At 42.3% G+C, this 18,974-nt stretch overlaps 1 protein-coding gene across 1 annotated transcript; it reads left to right on the top strand.

Moving 5' to 3' along the window:
* Positions 1 to 1,666: 1,666 nt before the first annotated feature.
* LOC122238096 lies at positions 1,667 to 14,331 on the top strand. The gene is made up of 6 exons (XM_042984797.1): positions 1,667 to 1,757; positions 3,000 to 3,085; positions 7,134 to 7,229; positions 11,721 to 11,844; positions 13,454 to 13,680; positions 13,902 to 14,331. The coding sequence occupies exons 1-6, from the start codon at positions 1,667 to 1,669 to the stop codon at positions 14,112 to 14,114; spliced, it is 837 nt and encodes a 278-aa protein (XP_042840731.1). The 3' UTR covers positions 14,115 to 14,331.
* The last annotated feature ends 4,643 nt before the right edge of the window (positions 14,332 to 18,974 follow it).

Raw genomic sequence — 18,974 nt, 5'->3', positions numbered from 1 at the left:
TTCATAATGTGCCTTAGCATATCTGAGAAGTCCCAAAGGAAAGAAAATGATCTCTGAGCACTTAGCAGTTCTCAATTTATTGCAGCAAAACACCAATGAAGGCACAGACAAGCCAGCTGCTGCATTTGGAACACCAGCTTGAGAAACCGATCTGGCATATCCTCCTCTTTAGAGAGACAGGGAGCTAGAGACAGCGCAGGACCATGTGCAGCCTTGGGGATCAAATACGCAGACACCGGGCACTAGATTCCAATGCTACCACCTCGGAGTTACTATCTGACGCAGGCAAATGAAAAAATTCTTGCGTCCTCTTCCAACAAGAATTGGTTCAGCACCCACCCTGTTCCCGGCACTGTCCTCGTCACTTGGGATATATCAGTAAACATAAAACGACCCAAATCTATACTACAAAGTAGGGACAGAAATATCTAGGGAGATACATTGGGGGAGACAGTCTTGAAACACCGGCCATGATGTTAATTAACGTTTAGTAGCTGGTATCCTGATGGGGAAACTCGGTTGAAAGAACGACCTACAATGAGGAAGAATCTGAAAGAAGAGGTGTGAGGGCCAAAAGAAAGGATAATAGAAAAGCAAATGTGACTTTAAAGAAAATGTAGAAGAGAGTGACTCTCTCCAGACTGAACTGTTTTCCTGAATATTCAAGACCAAATTTTCAACTAACTCCTAAACAGTTCTACCTGAAGCTCCTCAAGGATCCAACCCTGACTCCCCAAACCAAACGTCTCACTTTTTTTAATGTTTATTCATTTTTGAGAGACAGAGAGACAGAGTGCAAGCAGGGGAGGGACAGAGAGAAAGGGAGACGCAGAATCCGAATCAGGCTCCAGGCTCCCAGCTGTCAGCACAGAGCCCGATGTGGAGCTCGAACCCACCAACTGGGCTCATGATCTGAGCCGGAAGTTGGACACTTAACCGACTGGGCCACCCAGACGCCCCCAAACGTCTCACTTTTTTAAAGCTACTTCTTCCTTTTCTGTTACCCACCAAGTTAAACAGCATTACAGTGAAATGAGTTGCTCCAGCAGTCAGCTCTGTGTTTGTTCTCCCGACTGTCCCCTGGCTTGCACCAACCAGAAGACGAAAGGGAATTAAAATCGGTGACACGTGAACCGCTTTGGAAACCGGTCTGGCAATGCCCGCTAAGCACAGCATTAATATATGTGGAAATGAATGAAGACCAACCAAATGGGAAAAGCCAAAGGCTATTTATTCAGAGTTAGCTATAGCAAGGGAGTCAGCCACTACCACTTGTGCCTCGGTAGAGACTCAGAGGAAGGTGGGAAAGCTTTACAACGGAAAAAAAAAAAAAAGGAAGGTTGCAGGTACACCGGGAGTGGAAGCTGGCGACACGAGGGAGCTAGAGGCAGGCTAATTAGAAGCGGGGCACCTGTGTGATTGGTTAGGGGCGCCTATTTGGCTTTCTCTGGTTGGTCCTACTTGGAAGCCAGAACAAAAATCAGGGAAGCCGTCAGTTACCAATCAAGTCCTGACCACCTGGGGTCAATCTTTACAGCAGTTGTTACTTAGATTCCTGGAGGGTTATTAAAGATGGCAGGCTGGCTTCCGGCAAGCCTGACTTCTGGCTTTCTGAGCTGTTTATTGCAGATAGGGAGATGGATCTGTGGGCAAGTTGCTGCAGGTTATGGGTCTGAGTGCTGTTTTCGTGTATGATCCGGACATTTTCCGTCTGTATATTCGGTCTGTCACGTATGACTCAGAAATTCTACCCCTAGGTATTTTTACCCAAGAGAAACTAAAACGCAAGCCCTCAGAAAAACTTACCCCCGTGTTTACAGCGCATGACTCACAATAGTCTTAAAAATGGAAGCAATCGGAACGCCCATCAACTGATGAATGGATAACCAAAATGTAGTATGTCCACAAAACAGAATATTATTCAGCGATAAAAAAGACTGAATTATCGATGCATGCGACACCATGGATGTACTGAGAAAACATCATGCTAAGGGCCGGAAACCAGACACAGAAGGCTGCATATCAGATGATTTCACTTACATGAAATGTCCAGAATAGGCAAATCCATAGAGATGGAAAATAGATTCGTGGTTGCCAAGAGCTTGGAGGGACAGAACAGGGAGTGACTGCTAATGGACACGGGGTTTCTTTGGGGGGTGATGAAAACACTCTGAAATTAGATAATGGTGATGATTGCACAACTCTGTGAATAGACTAAAAACCACTGAATGTGTGCTTTAGAGGGATGAATTCTACTGTATGCAATTATATCTCAATAAAGCTGTTAATTTTTTAAAGTCTGTGACATGTGTCTATGTTCCATTGTTCCCCAAAGTCTTTCATTAGTTTTGCCAAGTGTGTATTAGGTAAAGTGCCTTAAAATTCAATAAGCCCCCATTGCCTTTCCTGCCCTTGTCTTAAAAGCAGTCTAGTTGGAGGAGTTATTAGCTAGATTCCAGAAACTGACTTTTTGCCCACGGTCCTAGAAACACCTCACATGTTTAGGATAAAGAAATAAAGGCACAGAACGCCTTCCTGAAGTGAAACAACAACAACAACAACAACACAGGAATCCGAGGAAAGAAAGGATTCAATCGTGAACTCTGATAATTTATCAAGAATGTGGGTAAATCCTGAAAATTTTCTAAATAATGAGTCCGTTAGAGATGCAGAGATAAAAGGATGAGGTGAGAGGCAATGCCAACCATCTCCAAATTCGAGATTAGCGTTCAAAGCACTTGTGTGCCAAATTGCCATAAACTTCAAACTAATTCCACCCCATTAATTTCCAAGTGCTCTGAGCTACACTGACTCTAAGAGACGGACTTCTGCTGGCAGCAGACCCAGCTGGACTCAATTACATGTTTCGTTTTCATTTTCCCTTTTTGTCGCCACCAGTATTTTCTTTCAAAAAAAAAAAAAGAGGAGGGAGCCTTCTGATCAGTTATCTTCAGAGGCTTTTTTTTAACCTACGGCGCTGCGATTCTGGCTGCCCATAGTGTCTGTTCTCACTTACGGCAGAGTTCCAGCCTCCATCCGCGGCAATGCTCGTCTGCAGGTAGAAACAGGGAAAGTGGACCACGTTGTAAGAGGCTCTGCCAGTCAGGATCCTGGGGAGGGGCTCTGGAAGTTTCAGTGGAACCAACATACAGCATCTGTGTCCTTCCGGGAGCTTACTGACAAAGCTAGAAATGAAAACAAGAGTGAAAACATACCAGAACAAAAACAGAATAGAACGTCTACAGTATACTAAGTAATAGTAACAGCGCTAGGTAGTGAGGCATTTAATATATTATATTGTCAAAATTAGAAGTAATTACCATACTTATTATAATATGACAACTGTATTTAGTGAACACTTGCTATGTGCCAGGCACTGTTCAAAGTACTTTCTAAATGCTAATTCCTTTAGCCTGTGAAGTACATATTTTATTATTCCCACTGTGCAGATAAGAAAATGAAGGTTCACCGAGTTTATGCAACGGGCCAGAGTCACAGAACTCACTCACAGCTCTTTTCACAATATCTGCAGCAGTTGCCAAAGCTCATTTCCATTTGCCTTGCTGGAGACATTATCTAATGGGCACATTAACTGCAGTTTTGTTTTGTTTTGTTTTGTTTTGTTTCATTTTTGGTTCAAAAGGCAAGCTCTTGCAATTTAGAAGTGGTTTATCTAAGTAATAATATTTAATCAGAAAGCTCTGAAGCTCTAGAAACTGGAAAAAAAAAAAAGAACCTAATCAGGTAGATTAGACAAACATGTATTTAGAGGATGTCTCCATTCTTTCATTCATTCATTCACTTATTCAGTACACAATTATTGGGTCCCTAAAACATAGCACCAAGAGAAACAGGCAGAAGGTATCATGATGAAAATGACAGTCCAGTGGGGAGACGAACTGAACTTTTAAACAGATATTCCTAAAACTTAATTGTTTCAAAAAAATTAACACTTAACATATATAATACATGAACAATATTTCCACATGCGTATTGAAAATTTAGTATTTGAAAAGGAGGAGGAGCTCTAAATGTTTCCTAACTATTCACCTACTATCGTCAAAACACATTCCGCATTTTAGACCGAAGGGTACATGTTACGTGTTGAACACCCGCTTCGTGCCGGGACCCGTTCTAAGCTCGTTACGCATTTCAGCCCATCCTCCCAACCAGATGAAGTAGGTCCTACAATCATCTCCATTTTATAAGAGAAGAAACTAAGGCACAGAGAGGTTAAGCAGCTTACCCAAGGTCACACAACTAGTAGCAATAGAGTCAGCATTCTTGTCCAACTGAATGTGAGAAAATGCGTTACGAAAGAACGCAAGTTGACACGCAAGGTTCAGAAAGAGATGTGCTTGAACCCTCCGGAACAGTCAGGGATGGCTTCCAAGAGGAGACCACATCCTACTCTTTCAAGATCTTTGGGCATCTGTTTCAGGTGCTCTTAAACAGTCCTCTTGGAGGGAAAATGGATGAAGGCACAAATCTGATCGTGATATTCACAAGTCCAGGACTTGTAGCTAGTCCAACGACTCTCCATAGTTTCAGCTTAATTAGAGAGAATTTTGGATGAAACTGTAATCTGCTGTCTCACGTGACATTTTTATCGCCTGCTTAACATTTCAAATGAAATGTTTTACTGCATTTGATGTTAGTTAAACACTTAAAGTGTACTCTTCATGGTTACAATTCGCAGTGTGTTCTGACTATATTAAGCAAATATTTAAGAAACATTTGGGCTGTTTTTCCATTTTTAAGTATTTAATCTGTAATAAACATATAGTATGTTAAAAATACATTTCTTGTACAGTATGTGTTAAGTGTTGAGAATATATTTTTGAACTGCCTTATTTGAGCCCGTCAGACTTTCCATTACAACCCCCTAATTTAAGGGGGTTTTAAACCAACCATAAAAATCTCTTCATGCTGATATTTCAGGTAAAATATCTCTCCTTCCAGAAGTCTTTTTTTAGTAGTTGGTGGGTTGTTTTTTACTATTGACACATTTAAAGAAAAGTTGACTTGAGGGGCCTGGGTGGCTCAGTCGGTTAAGCGTCCAACTCTTGATTTTGGCTCGGGTCATGATCTCACGGTTCGTGGTGGAGCCCCCCGTCGGGCTCTGCACCGACAGCACAGAGCCCGCTTGGGATTCTCTCTTTCCCTCTTTCTCTGCCCCTCCTTCACCCATGCTTGTTCTCTGTCTCTCCCCCGCCTCTCAAAATAAATATTTAAAAAAAAAAAAAAAGAAAAGCTGACTTTACAAAATTGGGTATAAAGCAAAGATCCTTCTCGTAGGATTTTAGTGTGATCTTCTCTTATGCTTTTTAATAATCCATATATTAAAGGCATATCCTTAAAAATCATAGATCTGAGGTGCCTGGGTGGTTCAGTTGGTTAAGCATCTGACTCTTGATTTTGGCTCATGGCATGATCTCATGGTTTGTAGGATCAAGCCCCATGTCGGACTCTTCACTGACAGCACGCAGCCTGCTTGGGATTCTCTTGCCCTCTCTCTCTGCCCTTCCCCCATAGAAGCGCTCTCTCTCTCTCTCTCTCTCTCTCTCTCTCAAAATAAATAAATAAACATTTTTAAAAAAATCATAGATTGGGGTAACTGGGTGGCTCAGTCAGTTAAGTGTCCGACTTCGGCTCAAGTCACGATCTCACAGTTAGTGAGTTCGAGCCCCATGTCAGGTTTTCTGCTGTCAGCCCAGAGCCCACTTTAGAACCTCTGTCTCCCTCTCTCTCTGTCCCTCCCCCACTCACATTCTGTGTGTGTGTGTGTGTGTATGTGTGTGTGTCTGTCCGTCTGTCTCTCAAAAATAAATAAACATTTAAAAAAAAAATCATAGACCTTACCCCAATACTTTGGAGAGAAAACGAAACATGGCTGAGATACTAATATCTGTATATTTCCAGACTGTATTAAATTCCAGAATCCAGGGTGTGAAATAAGGCTGTGGACACTTCGCCCAGAATCCTAGAAAACTTCTGAAGCATACAATAATGTAGCCACTTTAGCATATCACAGTTTACACTTGGATCTCACATCCTTCCTCTTACATGCCCTTCAGGAAACTGAGAGGAAGAAGACTCTTGTCAAATTCCCACCCATCTACAGACAGGCAGGCGAAGTTCTGGGAGAAGTGGAGTGATTTGCACTGAGTGTGGCGCCTGCTTAAGATTCTAGCTCTCCCTCTGCCTCTCTCCTCTGCTCACATGGACTCTCACTCTCTCTCCCTAAAAATAAAAATAAAATAAAATAAAATAAAAGATAAAAAAAAATTTAAGGCATTAGACTTTGAGTAAAGCAGATTACCCTTCGGAAAAAAAAAAAAAAGAAGTTAGTGATTTGCCCCAAATCACACAGCCAGTTATTAGTGACGCTGAGGCTTGAACTCAGATCCCTTTGATTCCTCCATGTTACTTATGCCCACGGGTTGCCAGAGATTGGACCCATACATGACTTGGTGTTTCCATGTAATTATTACTTCTTGTATCTGTTGAAGACCTTAAAGAGTTCAATCCCCTGTGCAGCTAAATAACCAGATTTGTTTTTTCTAATGTTACTTTTCATTTTAAGAATCGAGGCCATACCAACGAGCCAATTCAAGAAATGTTTCTCTTCCTCGTTCAAGTCATCAAGACTATGACCTAAAGAAAAGAGGCGTTCATCACATCACACTGGAATATCGTAGCTAACTGTGTTACAGAAGGGCTTGAGAATCTGTGTCTCCATCCCACTTGGTTCTAGGTTCTTTGAAAGCCAGGGCTTGTCTTCGTTGTCTTTGTGTCTTTCTCTCTCCTGTCCTTACCTGCCCAAAGACTAGCACGGTGCCTGGCATATCATAGGGGTTCGATAACGTCTGCCAATGGGAGGAATCTACAGAACTTCACAAAGACAGCTTGTATTTGTGCGATCTCATGGAAATGTTCGAGATGATGGACACCTCAATTACCCATACCTGCATTTCTCAAAGTGACTTCCTTGCTTCCTAAGTTCCACCAGACTACACGACAAAACAATGCCATGAACAGGTATGTTTGTGAAATGCTCCCTCCCCACAAAAATAATGCCATAGAGCTTACCGAGAAGACTCTTTAGAGCATTATTTTCTTCTTTGGAGCAGAGTGACTGTCGGGAGCCAGTGGCCTCTGCTGTCACCAAGGAGTCCCACCCTACTGGCCAGGTGGAGACCAGTTCTGTCCACTGCACTGGTAGTATGGTAATGTCTAGCTTTTCCTAGGCTCAGAACTCTTTGGCCCTTGCCCTAAGCAATCCCAACTCTTACCAGTAACTAAAGTGATATTTTGGCCTATCTATGTCAAATTCCTTATTTTTTTTTATTTCTCCATTTGTGCAGAACATAAAAGGGGGTGAGAAATGCTATTTATTTTTGGTACCCATAAGTTCCAACAGAGAAAATTACCTGAAGTCCTCAGCCGTCAATTGCTTTTCTTTCAAACCCATCTTCCTTCCAAGTGTACCAAAAATATCCTCAGGCCTTCAGAGTAATTATATTTATGATCATTCATTTTTTCATTAGTCTAGAGCAAATATTGTGGGAACCGAAGAAAGACGATGTTCCAAAGTCAACCTCAGGTTTGGAGTTGCGCGAAAGAACCACAGATGGAATTGGAATCAACTGAACCCTGGATACTCTCTCTCAGAAGAGCTCTACACAGGAACCACATATTATACGGTCTCAATATACAGCCTGAGGAAGTTAGGTGGGCTGGTCCCCAAATCATACCTATGAGACTTTAGCCGCAGAGGCAAGGGACAACGCTCCAGGACCCAAAAGGAGAAAGCAAGATTCAGCAGAGGCATCGACAACCGGGTGGAATATTTGAATGTTGATTCCTAATTCAGACATAATGTCAAATAGTAAAAATGTCCTGACTTAATTAACTGGCTCAAAAAATATTTACCGAGTGCCTGTTATACGCCAAGCACTGCTAGAGGCATTATAGATGCGGCAGCGAGCTCAGAAGACAAAAACCCCTGCCTTCGTGAAGCTTAAAATCCAATGGAAAGAGATCTGTAATAAAAAATAACTGAGGTGTGCAGAATGTGAGAAAGGTGACATCCTGCAAGGAAAATAAAACAGGGAAGGGAGATAGCAAATGCAGGGGTATTGGGTAGGAAGGAGACTGCTATTTTCAATGGGTAACTAGGAGAAACCCAACTGAAAACCTGACATTTGCACACACACATGAAGGAGATGCCAGTAACTGGATTAGAAAGCATTCTCTAAATTGGGACAAGGAAATACAGATGTCATAAGAAGGGGTATACTTGGCATGTTTGGTAAGTAGAAGGGAGATATCTTAGTCAGCTTGGACTGCCATAACAAAATGTCATAGATGGGGTGCCTTAAACAATAGAAAAATGTATTTTCCCACAATTTGGGAGGCTGGGAGCCCAAGATCAAGGTGCAGCAAATTTGGTTTCTGGTGAGCTTCCTTCCTGGCTTGCAGACGGCCCCTTCTCACTGTGTCTGCACGTGGCCTCTAGGGGCAAGAGCAGAAGCTCTCTGGTGTCTCTTCTTATAAAGACACCAATCCCATCACAAGGGACCTCATCTAAACTAATTACCTCCCGAAGCCCTCACCTCCATACACTGTCTCACTGGGAGACTGGGGGTTCAAGCATTTGAATTTTGGAGAATGAAATCTGGCTGCTAGCTGGGAACTAGTGCACCTAGAGCTGGAGATGACAGTCACTACAATCACCCCGTCAAATTGTCCTCAACTTCTTGCCCATCTCACTACATGTTGACGAATATACGCAGCTCTCCCCTTCCTCCGTGGCTAGAAACAATCACAGAACCATGTTCCCGGAAAATATTAATGCCTAGCCCAATTCCCTGGGCATTACAGTCCACTCTCCCACCCTCCAAGACAACTTTGTCCTATCTTCTCCTTTCTCCTCCAAACCCTAACAACTTCCTCCCTCCCTCTTTAGCTTGCTATTTCATGGATAAAATAAAAGCAGTCAGAAGAATATTCATACATATACTCTCTTGTCCACCCAAACCATCATTTGCCGTCACGGACGGACTGTGTCAGGCCAGCCTCTCCTCCTGAATCCCAGACCTCATGTTCTAGAGCTCAAGTACATCATTAGCAACTCTTCTTTCTCTCTCCCACTCCATCAAGTTCCCATCTTGACTGGATGATACCCATCAGCTTTCAAATTCCTCCACAGCCTTCCTTTATCTAATTAAAACAAAATCCTCTTGAATTTACTTTCTTTTCAAGCTTTGACCCCGTTTCTCTGCTCACCTTTAGAGCTAAACCCCTGAAAAGAGGTGTCTACCCTCACTCTTTCTAGTTCCACTACCCCTATTAGCTTGTCCTTTTTGTGACCACTCCCAGTATCTCTTACTTATAATTCATATACAGTAAAATTCACTCTTTTTGAAGTACCTTTCTCTGAGTTTTAACATACGGACACATTTGTGTAACTGCTACCACATTAAGATATAAAACAGCTCTGTTGCCCCCAAAGATTACCTCGTTCTCTTTTGAGGTCCCATGTACCCCATGCCTAGGGTGGCAACCAGTGACGTGTCCCTTTAGATCTGTCATATAAATCAAAGCATACCATCTGTAGCCTTTTGAGTCTGTCTTCATTGTCTTCAATCCACTTTCACCCCTATGCCTTCTCCAAAGCTATCTTGTTAAAGTGATATCAGTGCCTTCATATCTGATGTTTAAATCTCAGTGCTAATCTCACTTGCTCATCTTCCAGAAACATCTTCCTGGCCTGTCTTCCAGGACTCTACACATGTGTGATTCCTCCTGCTTCACCATTGCTGCCTGCTCATCTCCTCAACTTCTTCATTTTGGAAAGCACTAGACCTCATTCAAAGTTGTTTTTCTCTTCTCTACCTACATCCAGACTCATAGCTTTAATCTATATTTGATGACACCAAAATTTATATCTCTAGTTTAGACCACTTCTCCAACTCTAGATGACCGATCCAACTGCCCACTCAACATGTACCTCTATCTCCTATTTATCTATCCCTCCATCCATCTGTCCATCCATCCATCCATCCATCCATCCATCATCTCCAAGAATTAGCATTTCCATAACTGAGGCCCTGATGTTACCTCTCCCTCTCCACTCCCCACTTCTTTTCCCAGCTTTTTTCTTCTCACCTACTGTCAACTCCATTCTTCCAGTTTGCAAGCCTTGAATTCATCCCTGGCTCCTCTCTTTCTTTCACACACCAGGACCAGTTCTACAGACTTTATCTTCACAATATACCTCTGCATTTTTTAATGACCTTCATATATACTTGAAAATCCTGCTACTAATTTTTAAATGGCCATTCATTTTAATGGGAAAATTATGATGCATTGCATCCCAACCCAAGATACCCAAGCAATTTTTACAGATCAAAAAATACCTCGGTGAAAAAACTGAAAAAAATAAATTAAAATTAAATTAAAATGTGTATATAAGCAATACAGAGTAATTGGAAAGTAAACAAATATAGTTGTAGATGAAGTGTAAAACAAGGATAGCTTATTGAACTCTTCGAAGGGGGAAATGAAGTCTTGATAGTTTATGCGGAAGGCGGATGAGGTGCTGGGGATCATTCTTTAGGAAGTGCACTCTTAGAAGCATTATTTTATTCATTAATTTTTCAACTTTCCCTTGAACTTACACTTCAGCTTAAAAATAAACTTACAGAATAGAGGAACACTTTTAAGGCAGAATAAAGAATAAATGTCTTAGAAACACCTGTAAATAGAACATGCACACAACCTTTTATGTATGAGCTCTCCATCCCATTCACAACATGGTTTGGGTGTCTGTGGCCATGAACTATAGTTCTAACTTTTCCATATGATCTTCTCTGACTAGAGATTATTGGGTTGAGTACATCACTGAGCATGCCTTTGCCTGAGATGCGATGTAGCAGTATCACTACTTAAAACATGTTTATTTAGTTTGTTTTCAAGTAAAAAAAAAAAATCAAAAAGAAGGAGTCAAGGGAATTAAGAGCACATTTATCTTGATGAGCACTGAGTAATATATGGAATTGTTGAGTCACTATATTATACGCCTAAAACACTGTATGTTCATATAATGCTGGATGTTAGTTACTACACTGGAATTCAAAGTTTTAAAAAAGGAGTCACGTAAAAAATGGAATTCTTCACCAAGAGCTTTTATGGCAAAAAGTTGTAAGCTCAATAGTCATATTCAAGATGAGACTGAATATCCAGGGTCCAACCCCTTCCCATTGCCTCCTTTGCTGACACCATTATCTCCCACCTGTATTGTTGTCATGGTCTCTGCTCAGCACAGTACATACATCATGTCCTCCACTCTGAACCCTCTGGGGGACCCCCCTCACCCAGTACATGCCAATGTCCTTACAGTGAACTGCAAAGCCTACAAGACCTTGCCTCTAACATTTCTATGACTTATTCCAACTCTGCCTTCCTCACTCATGCCACCTGGCCCTCCTGGCCTCCTTGTAGCATCTCAAACACACCAAGTACACTTATACCACAGGCCATTTGCATTAACTATTCACTCATTGCTGATATGGCTCATTCCCTCATCTTCTCCCCATCTTTATTCAAATAATACCCCTTTAATGAGGACATCTGCTATTATTTGAATGTGTATGTCCCCTCCTACGCCACAAATTCATATGTTGACATTTCAATGCCCATTGTGATGGCATTAGGAGGTGGGATTTGGGAAGTGCTTAGGTCATAAGGGTGGAGTCCTCATAAATGGAATTGGCACTCATAAAACTGACCCCACGGAGTTCCTCAGTCCCTTCTGCCATGTGATGCCACAAGAAGTCTGTGAGTAGGAAGAGGACCCTCACCCAACCATGCCAGTACCTTGACCTCAGACCCACAGCCTCCAGAACAGCGAGAAATAAGCTTCTGTTGTTTAGAACGCCCTGAATGAACAAAGACAACATCACTGACCATCCTATCCATAATTTTAGTAACCCCTCACCCCTAATACTCTATCTCCCTTCCCAGCCTCATTCTCCTCTACTGCAGAACTCATTGCCTAATATTCTATAGTATTGATTCAATACTTCCAGCTAGATTGTGAGCTCTTCAGCTTTTGTCTGTCCTGTTACCTGCTATGTTAGTATCAATCAGCGACATTCTCCATCCACAGCTCTGTGGCTCACCGCGCTAATGACATCACGGGCCGGATTGTCCAAGACTCTGACAGCTTCCTCTAGAGAAATTGTGTCTTGCTTAGAGCAAACGCACCTTAGCTCAGTGCCTTCTTCGATCCTATCCATGTTTCCTATCTGCTTCCACTTAGGCTGCTTTTCTCCTTCCCCGTTTTACCTTTTTTTTTATGTTTTCTGGTGAGTTTTGAGGAAAAGGATAGGGGCAGAAATGCTCTTTTATCTACTGAATTTAAAGCAGCCATATCTCTATTTTAAAAGTGTGTACATGGATTTTATATCTGAGCCTCAATAAGAAGTAATAGGTAAATCTCTGGATATGTGGCTGATTATAATATGATAATATCGTAGATTTTCAAACTTTGTTATGCATCAGAATTACCTGGAAGCCTTGCTAAAACACAGACTTCTCAACCCACCTCCAAAGTTTCTGATTCAGTAGGCCTGGGATGGGACCTGAGAACTTGAATTTCTGACATATTCCCAGGTGATGCCAGTGCCATTGGTCTGGTGACCACACTTTGAAAAGCACTGTGATAAGAAACTATTTTCATTTTAGCTGTGACTAAAGGACTGAAGGTGGGGAGACATTGTAAAACATTCTAAGATCGGGGCACCTGGGTAGCTCAGTTGTTGAGCTTCCAACTTCAGCTCAGGTCATGATCTCACGGTTTGTGAGTTCAAGCCCTGCATGGGGATCTGTGCTGACAGCTCAGAGCCTGGGGCCTGCTTCGGATTCTGTGTCTCCCTCTCTGCGCCTCGCCAGCTGTGCTCTGTCTCTCTCTCAAAAATAAATAAAAACATTTTAAATTTTTTAACAAAATAAAACATTCTAAGAAAAAGAACATTCTAAGAATTCATAAAATATTTTAAGAATGATAGCAGGCCTACCATAACCAAAATGAACATGTACAGTATTTCAGAGGGGCCAATGTCATGGAGATTCCCAGGCCCTCCTGACTTCCTCAGGATATGGATACAGTCCTGCTTCACGGTGAACCAGCCCTGAAACTCAGAAAAGTCGTGCTTATGGCCTTCATGCCTGTAGAATGACAATCTGAAACCATATGGTCTCAGTATAACTGTATATATAGATGCATACGTTCATGCACTTTTTCAAACCCTTTTGCTAAATACAAGATTATTTTAAAGCAATTGTGCAACGAGATAGCCAACTAATGAACATAAGACAAGTGCCAGGTAGGTAAACTTGAATGTTTCGGGGTAAATGCTCAGATTTTCATGCTTCTCCTCCCCAGTTCTTTGGTTTCCCACCTCTCCATCTAGCTGGATGCCAGAAGAAACTCTACAAAAGTATGAAATCAAGAGAGGAGTATCTGAGCTGTGCATCATCCCTCCCTACTGGCTCCTGCTAACCTCTGGTTTAAGGGAAGTTCATACTTCCTGGTTTGAGGTCATTTTAATTCTAACCCCTGGCCTCTGCCCTCAGTGCTTCTGCAGAGGAAATATCGGCTGCTCCTCTAAGGTGAGTGCCCCTGGAAGCTCAGCCATCTTCCCCTGCTGGGGGGCTCTCTCTCTGTGCTCTTGCTGGTATGGTGGACCCTCTGTCACCACTCACTGCCTTGTCCCTCTGGCTGGGTTCTTTGGGCTTGCCCATCCTGCAGCCTCTTTAACAGAATGCCAGGCGCAGGTCTCCATGAACTTGTAAATTATCTCATTTCTTGCTACCTTCTTTGTTCCATGCAGGGTCACCTTGGAAAATGTAGATTCCTTCCATGTCACCTGCAGTCTTTGAGGAGAACTGAAGGTGCCATTGAAAATTCCCTGCCTGGCTTCTGCCAAACCCTGCTGTTGCTTGACTATGATCACCTTTTCTGTATGTTGGACACTAAAACTTCTCCCTTTGGAACTTCAGAAGCAAGCCCTCTCCCCTTTCAGCTTCTCTCAACCTATCAGTGAAATGTCCAGCATGTTGCCCAACATGAGTGGCAATCCAGACCGTGAAGACGCCAGGTGACACTCGACAAGCCAGCAGCATCTTCCTTCTAGCCGCCCGGCTCTCCCGGCACATTAGCAGAAGCTTCCCCTTCCTGTTTGAAACAAACTTACCTACATATTCCTCCTTGTCTTCTCTGCACAATGGCTAAGGGCAAATAAAGCTCAGATACTTGTTTTTTTTTTTCAATAAGTAAATGGAAATGTGGGAAAATTTAAAGGAAAAAAAAACAAACCTCTTCTCTCTCCATGAAACATAGGCTGACAAGACTCCTATCTATGTGCTTTAAAAACTCTAGTATGAAACTCAAGATCGAGCAATGAATTCTTTGTTCTAGTTGGTAGCCCAATCTCCCCAAAGCAATGAATGGCATTGATTCATTACACAGAAGGAATTGCTAGGCAACATAGTTTATGGGGAAGGAAAAATATCTTGTTTTAATATTTTTTGAAAATATTATCCCTACTTCTAGCATACTTGAAAAGGGGGAACAGCAAAATCCCAGAGAGACAGAAACAGAAAGTTTTAACTGTGGCTAATGCCAGTGGGGAGGCACAGAAGATAAAGAAAACAGAGAATTAGGAGGGGGTGAATGTAATGGATGAAAACTCTGGATAGTGGAATCCGGAGAGGAATCTGTACTCTTCTTGCCAAAAACAAACAAATAAGCAAACAAACAACAACAAAAACAGAAACCAGAAGTCCCAAAAAATCTCCTCCCCTACAGTGTTAGCAGAGTATACGACACCTTGTGGATATGTTAGGATAAAGGACGGTACTAGGAGATGAGAAGCATCTCCCCAAGGAACCCACAGTGCTTGAACAATGAATGGGTCCAGTCACAGAGAATAAATAATTAAGAAATTTCCAAGATCAGATAGAAGCTTAAAAATATGGAAACCTCTGGGGCCAAATGACTCTCTTCCCTCCTGTTGGGCTATGCAATTTATGAATATATGCACACATGCAATGGAAAAGGGACCTCGTTGTGGTGGAAGGATTTCATCAACATATCTAGTCCATATACCCAAAGTTAATTCTGTATTTTCTCAGAACATGTTTCATCTTTTCACACATTCCAGTCTCTTTGGGGCATAGCAGACCCTCTCAGGTGAGACAGCAGGATGTTTCCTGGGCCTCTACAGGCATCACCATACATATGGAAGTAGCATGATGCATTTGAAACCAAGAAAATTTTCTTACCCACCTTTGAACTTCTAGTGCCTAGTTCGGTGCTCAGGAAACAGCAGGTACTCTGCAAATGCTTGGTGAAAAAATCACATTATCTGGAAGCTATATAAAAAATAGCCTATCACAGGCTAAAGAAATAAACTCCTAGATTTCGAACATCTGAAGAAATTCCAGGATGCATCTGGAGATATCCAGCCACCTCATTTTAAGGACAAGAAAACTGAGGCCCAGAGAAACTAGAAGACTTGGCCAAGATCTCCCAGGAGAGAAGTGGATAGAATCAGGACTGGAACCCCAGCCTTTGCCTCTTATTTCCTTTCTCCTTCTCATTCATTTCACTGCTTTAAAATGTAGGTTTCCAGGTGCCTGGGTGGCTCAATAGGTTAAGCAGCCAACTCTTGATTTCAACTCAGGTCATGGTCTCCTGGTTCATGCATTTGAGCCCTGCATCAGGCTCTCCACTGACAGTGTAGAGCCTGCTTGGATTCTCTCTTTCTCTCTTCCTTTCTCTCTGCCCCTCCCTGCCTCTCTCTCTCTCTCTCAAATAAGTAAATTCATTTAAAAAATTAAAATGGAGCTTTCATTATTATTCAGATATGGCCAGGCCAACAGATATGGAGACAGCTGCCATTGAAAAGATAATTTGTCAGGGCAACAGATCCAAAAAGGAAGGGGCAGGCCATGGCTTGGAGTGGGGAAGTGGGGGCATGGCGGGAGTCACACAGGTAAACACCAGGGTGGTTCAGGAGGCAGAGGGAACAGGAAAAAATGGTAAAGAGCCTTTGGTGTGGTTTCCACAGGTAAGACCAGGTAAGGGAGAGACAGTGGGCTGGGGATTGGCTAATTTGAATCACTTGAGGGGGCTCTGGAGCACAGGGGCTGCCCCTGTTGTCTCATCCCTGGCCCTGGGGGGATAGGGTAGGGGGTCAGTGACCCAGAGTGTGAGAGCCGGACAGAGGAGGTAGTAAGAAGTATGAGCTCTGGATAGGTCAGTATGTGTATGTATGAAAGCACACTCCCAGCTGAGATGTTTACTGTCTCTAAGAATCAGTTAACCCTGAGGGGGGCAATCCCTCCAGGATCAGCACGGCCTCAGATAGCAAAGCATCAAAATACAGAAATAAAAAGGTGTGCTGAATGTACTCACCACGCTGAGGTCGTAAGTCTTCGCTGCATTAAAAACTCTGCTTGGGCCTTGGTGGGTTTGTCTGCCTTCTCTTCAACACTGTGCAATAAAATAATGAGAAAAGCGGGCTTCCACATGAAGTGAAGGATTCTGGATCCTCAGAGCTATGAAAAATGGCTTTTGGATCACAATCTAGACAATCTTTTTTGATTATTTATCTAAAACTAAAAGCAGGAAATGATTCATTTGATTCCTGCCAATCCTGGCGTATTGCCACTTTCGGCTCAGGAAGAGCCGGCTTCCCTTGGCAGCCCTAACTTGCAGGATGATGAATGAAGTTCTATGTTTGGTGCTAGCTAAAATTTTATAGGGGCTAAAAAAGCAATTTATACATGCTTCGGGAGGTGGCTATATTTTTTCTTTTTTAGATAGCTCTTAGTCACAGCAGGGTACTTAATATACATATATCATATCGAGTGGCCATTTTACAGGAGAAATGAAACTTTGCCCTGTAGGTTGATAAACATGTTCTGGGCCTCTACAAGCCTTATGTCTGCTCAGAACCCAGCAAATAGGTATTAGCTGAATTCTGAATTTTCCCAGTTATTGTCACACCTCAAGAACCCATGACCCTCAATGCGATATTAGGGAAAAGAGAAATCGTCAGGCCAACGAAACATTTCCCTGGTTCCAAAAGTCAGTGTTGTTATTCACAAACAGGCGGGGCCGGTCCCCTCCTCTTGGGAATGTCAAGCATGGGTGGAATGGTCTTGCAGGCTAGCCAGTCAGTCGACTAAGTTGTCGAAGGTCAAAGCCAACTGGAAGAAAGTGGCCATGGGCCAAACCACCCACTTATTCTAAGTGATGAGCAATGTAAACACTCACAACCCACCAAGCCTCATCCATACCACTTTTCATTGAGTTTTTGGTTTGTTTTTTCTCATAACTATGTATCTGGTTTGAAACATCTGAGCACTGGTCTTTCTTGGTCACGCTTCAAGATACTCTCGAGATTATCTTTCCAGTTTACATCAAGATAAGGGTTTGATTAGCCTTCTTCCTTTTGCATTTCTGAATGCGCGTCCTTACAGAGCACTCTGGAAGAAGTCTGGATAGGAGGGCTGAGGACCAGCACTGCCATATACTGGCTGAGGGCCTCAGGCGAATGACTTCGCCCCCACCATCCTCGTCTGTAACATAGGAACATAGTATTTATCCACTCCTTAGAAAGATTATGTAATAACATGGGGAAGGCTTATGATTATTTTTAGTGAAAATGTAATCTACAAAATATGTATTTAGAGAGGAATTTGAATTTGTGGAAAGGCTGCTGCAAGTTCATTAAAATCCCATCCTTGTCCTTCTGGGCTCTCAACCATACTACATTGTTCAGCCTTTCTTGGGGTTAGTTGTAGCCACACTACTCACTGATTGCTTAGCATACTACTAACCTCCAGTGAAGTTTTAGGTAAATAACTACAAGAGAAACCGGTGTGGCTATTTCTAGGTCTTCCTAGAAAACCTTTCCTTGAAGATCCTCCAGTCCTGTTCCCCCAAGTCAACATTTTTGGAAGCCCTGGGTCAAGGATGGAAGAGCCACAAGATGGCAGGAGCCTGGGCCTCTGCATCATCACTGGGAGAAGAGATTCCCCTAATTGGAAATGTCCACTTGAACTTCGCCTGAGGGAGAAATAAAATTTTATTGTGTCAACCTGTTAATATTTGGAAGTTTCTCTATTACCGCACATAGCAATATGTTAACTAATATACAATAGTCTTTAAAGTGTATATATAAGAAACTATAAAATATAAAGTCAGAGGGGATTTTATCAATGTATTTGGGTGGTAAGACAGCAAGTGTATTTCTATTTTCTTAATCCTCTCCTTGTTCTGAATTGTTCAGATCTTCTCTAAGAAATATGCATCGATATTATACTTTCAAAAAATCACCTAAAGGAAAAAAATAACCTCCCTAATCTGGCCATTGTCTGTGCAAGTATATTCTCATTTCACATTCAGTCAACAAGTGCAACTTTTACATTTACCTGATACCAAGTGCTGTGCTAACGGTTGAGTTACTAAGATTAATAAAATATTACCCCAGTAGGCCTCAAAGAATCCGCAGCATATCAAGGATTACAGCATACAGAGAAAGATCTAGCTACCCTGGGAACACACAAAGGCACTGAACCCAAACCAATGCCGTACAGATAAGACTTTCTAAATGGAGGGATACCTGCGGGAAGCTGTAAACAGAGGAAGGTGCGAAAAGGCATTTAAAAAAAGGCACAGCACTGACAAATAGCATGATGTGCGCCAAATAGGTAGCTATAGATCCCGCCTAAAATTCCAGTCGAAGTTTTAGACCCCCAACTTTCATTTAGTTTTGTTTCTGCAGCGCTTAATACAGTGCCTGGTATATAGTGAGTGCCCCGTAAATATTTGTCGAATAAATAATTAAAAACGGACATTTCTGCCAAGTGGTTATCCAGGCTCTTGCTTACAC

This window comes from Panthera tigris, chromosome B1 (genome assembly GCF_018350195.1).
Source record: "Panthera tigris isolate Pti1 chromosome B1, P.tigris_Pti1_mat1.1, whole genome shotgun sequence".
Lineage (NCBI taxonomy): Eukaryota > Metazoa > Chordata > Mammalia > Carnivora > Felidae > Panthera > Panthera tigris.
Note: the sequence above shows the minus strand (reverse complement) of the source record. Positions and strands in the feature narration are given on the sequence as shown.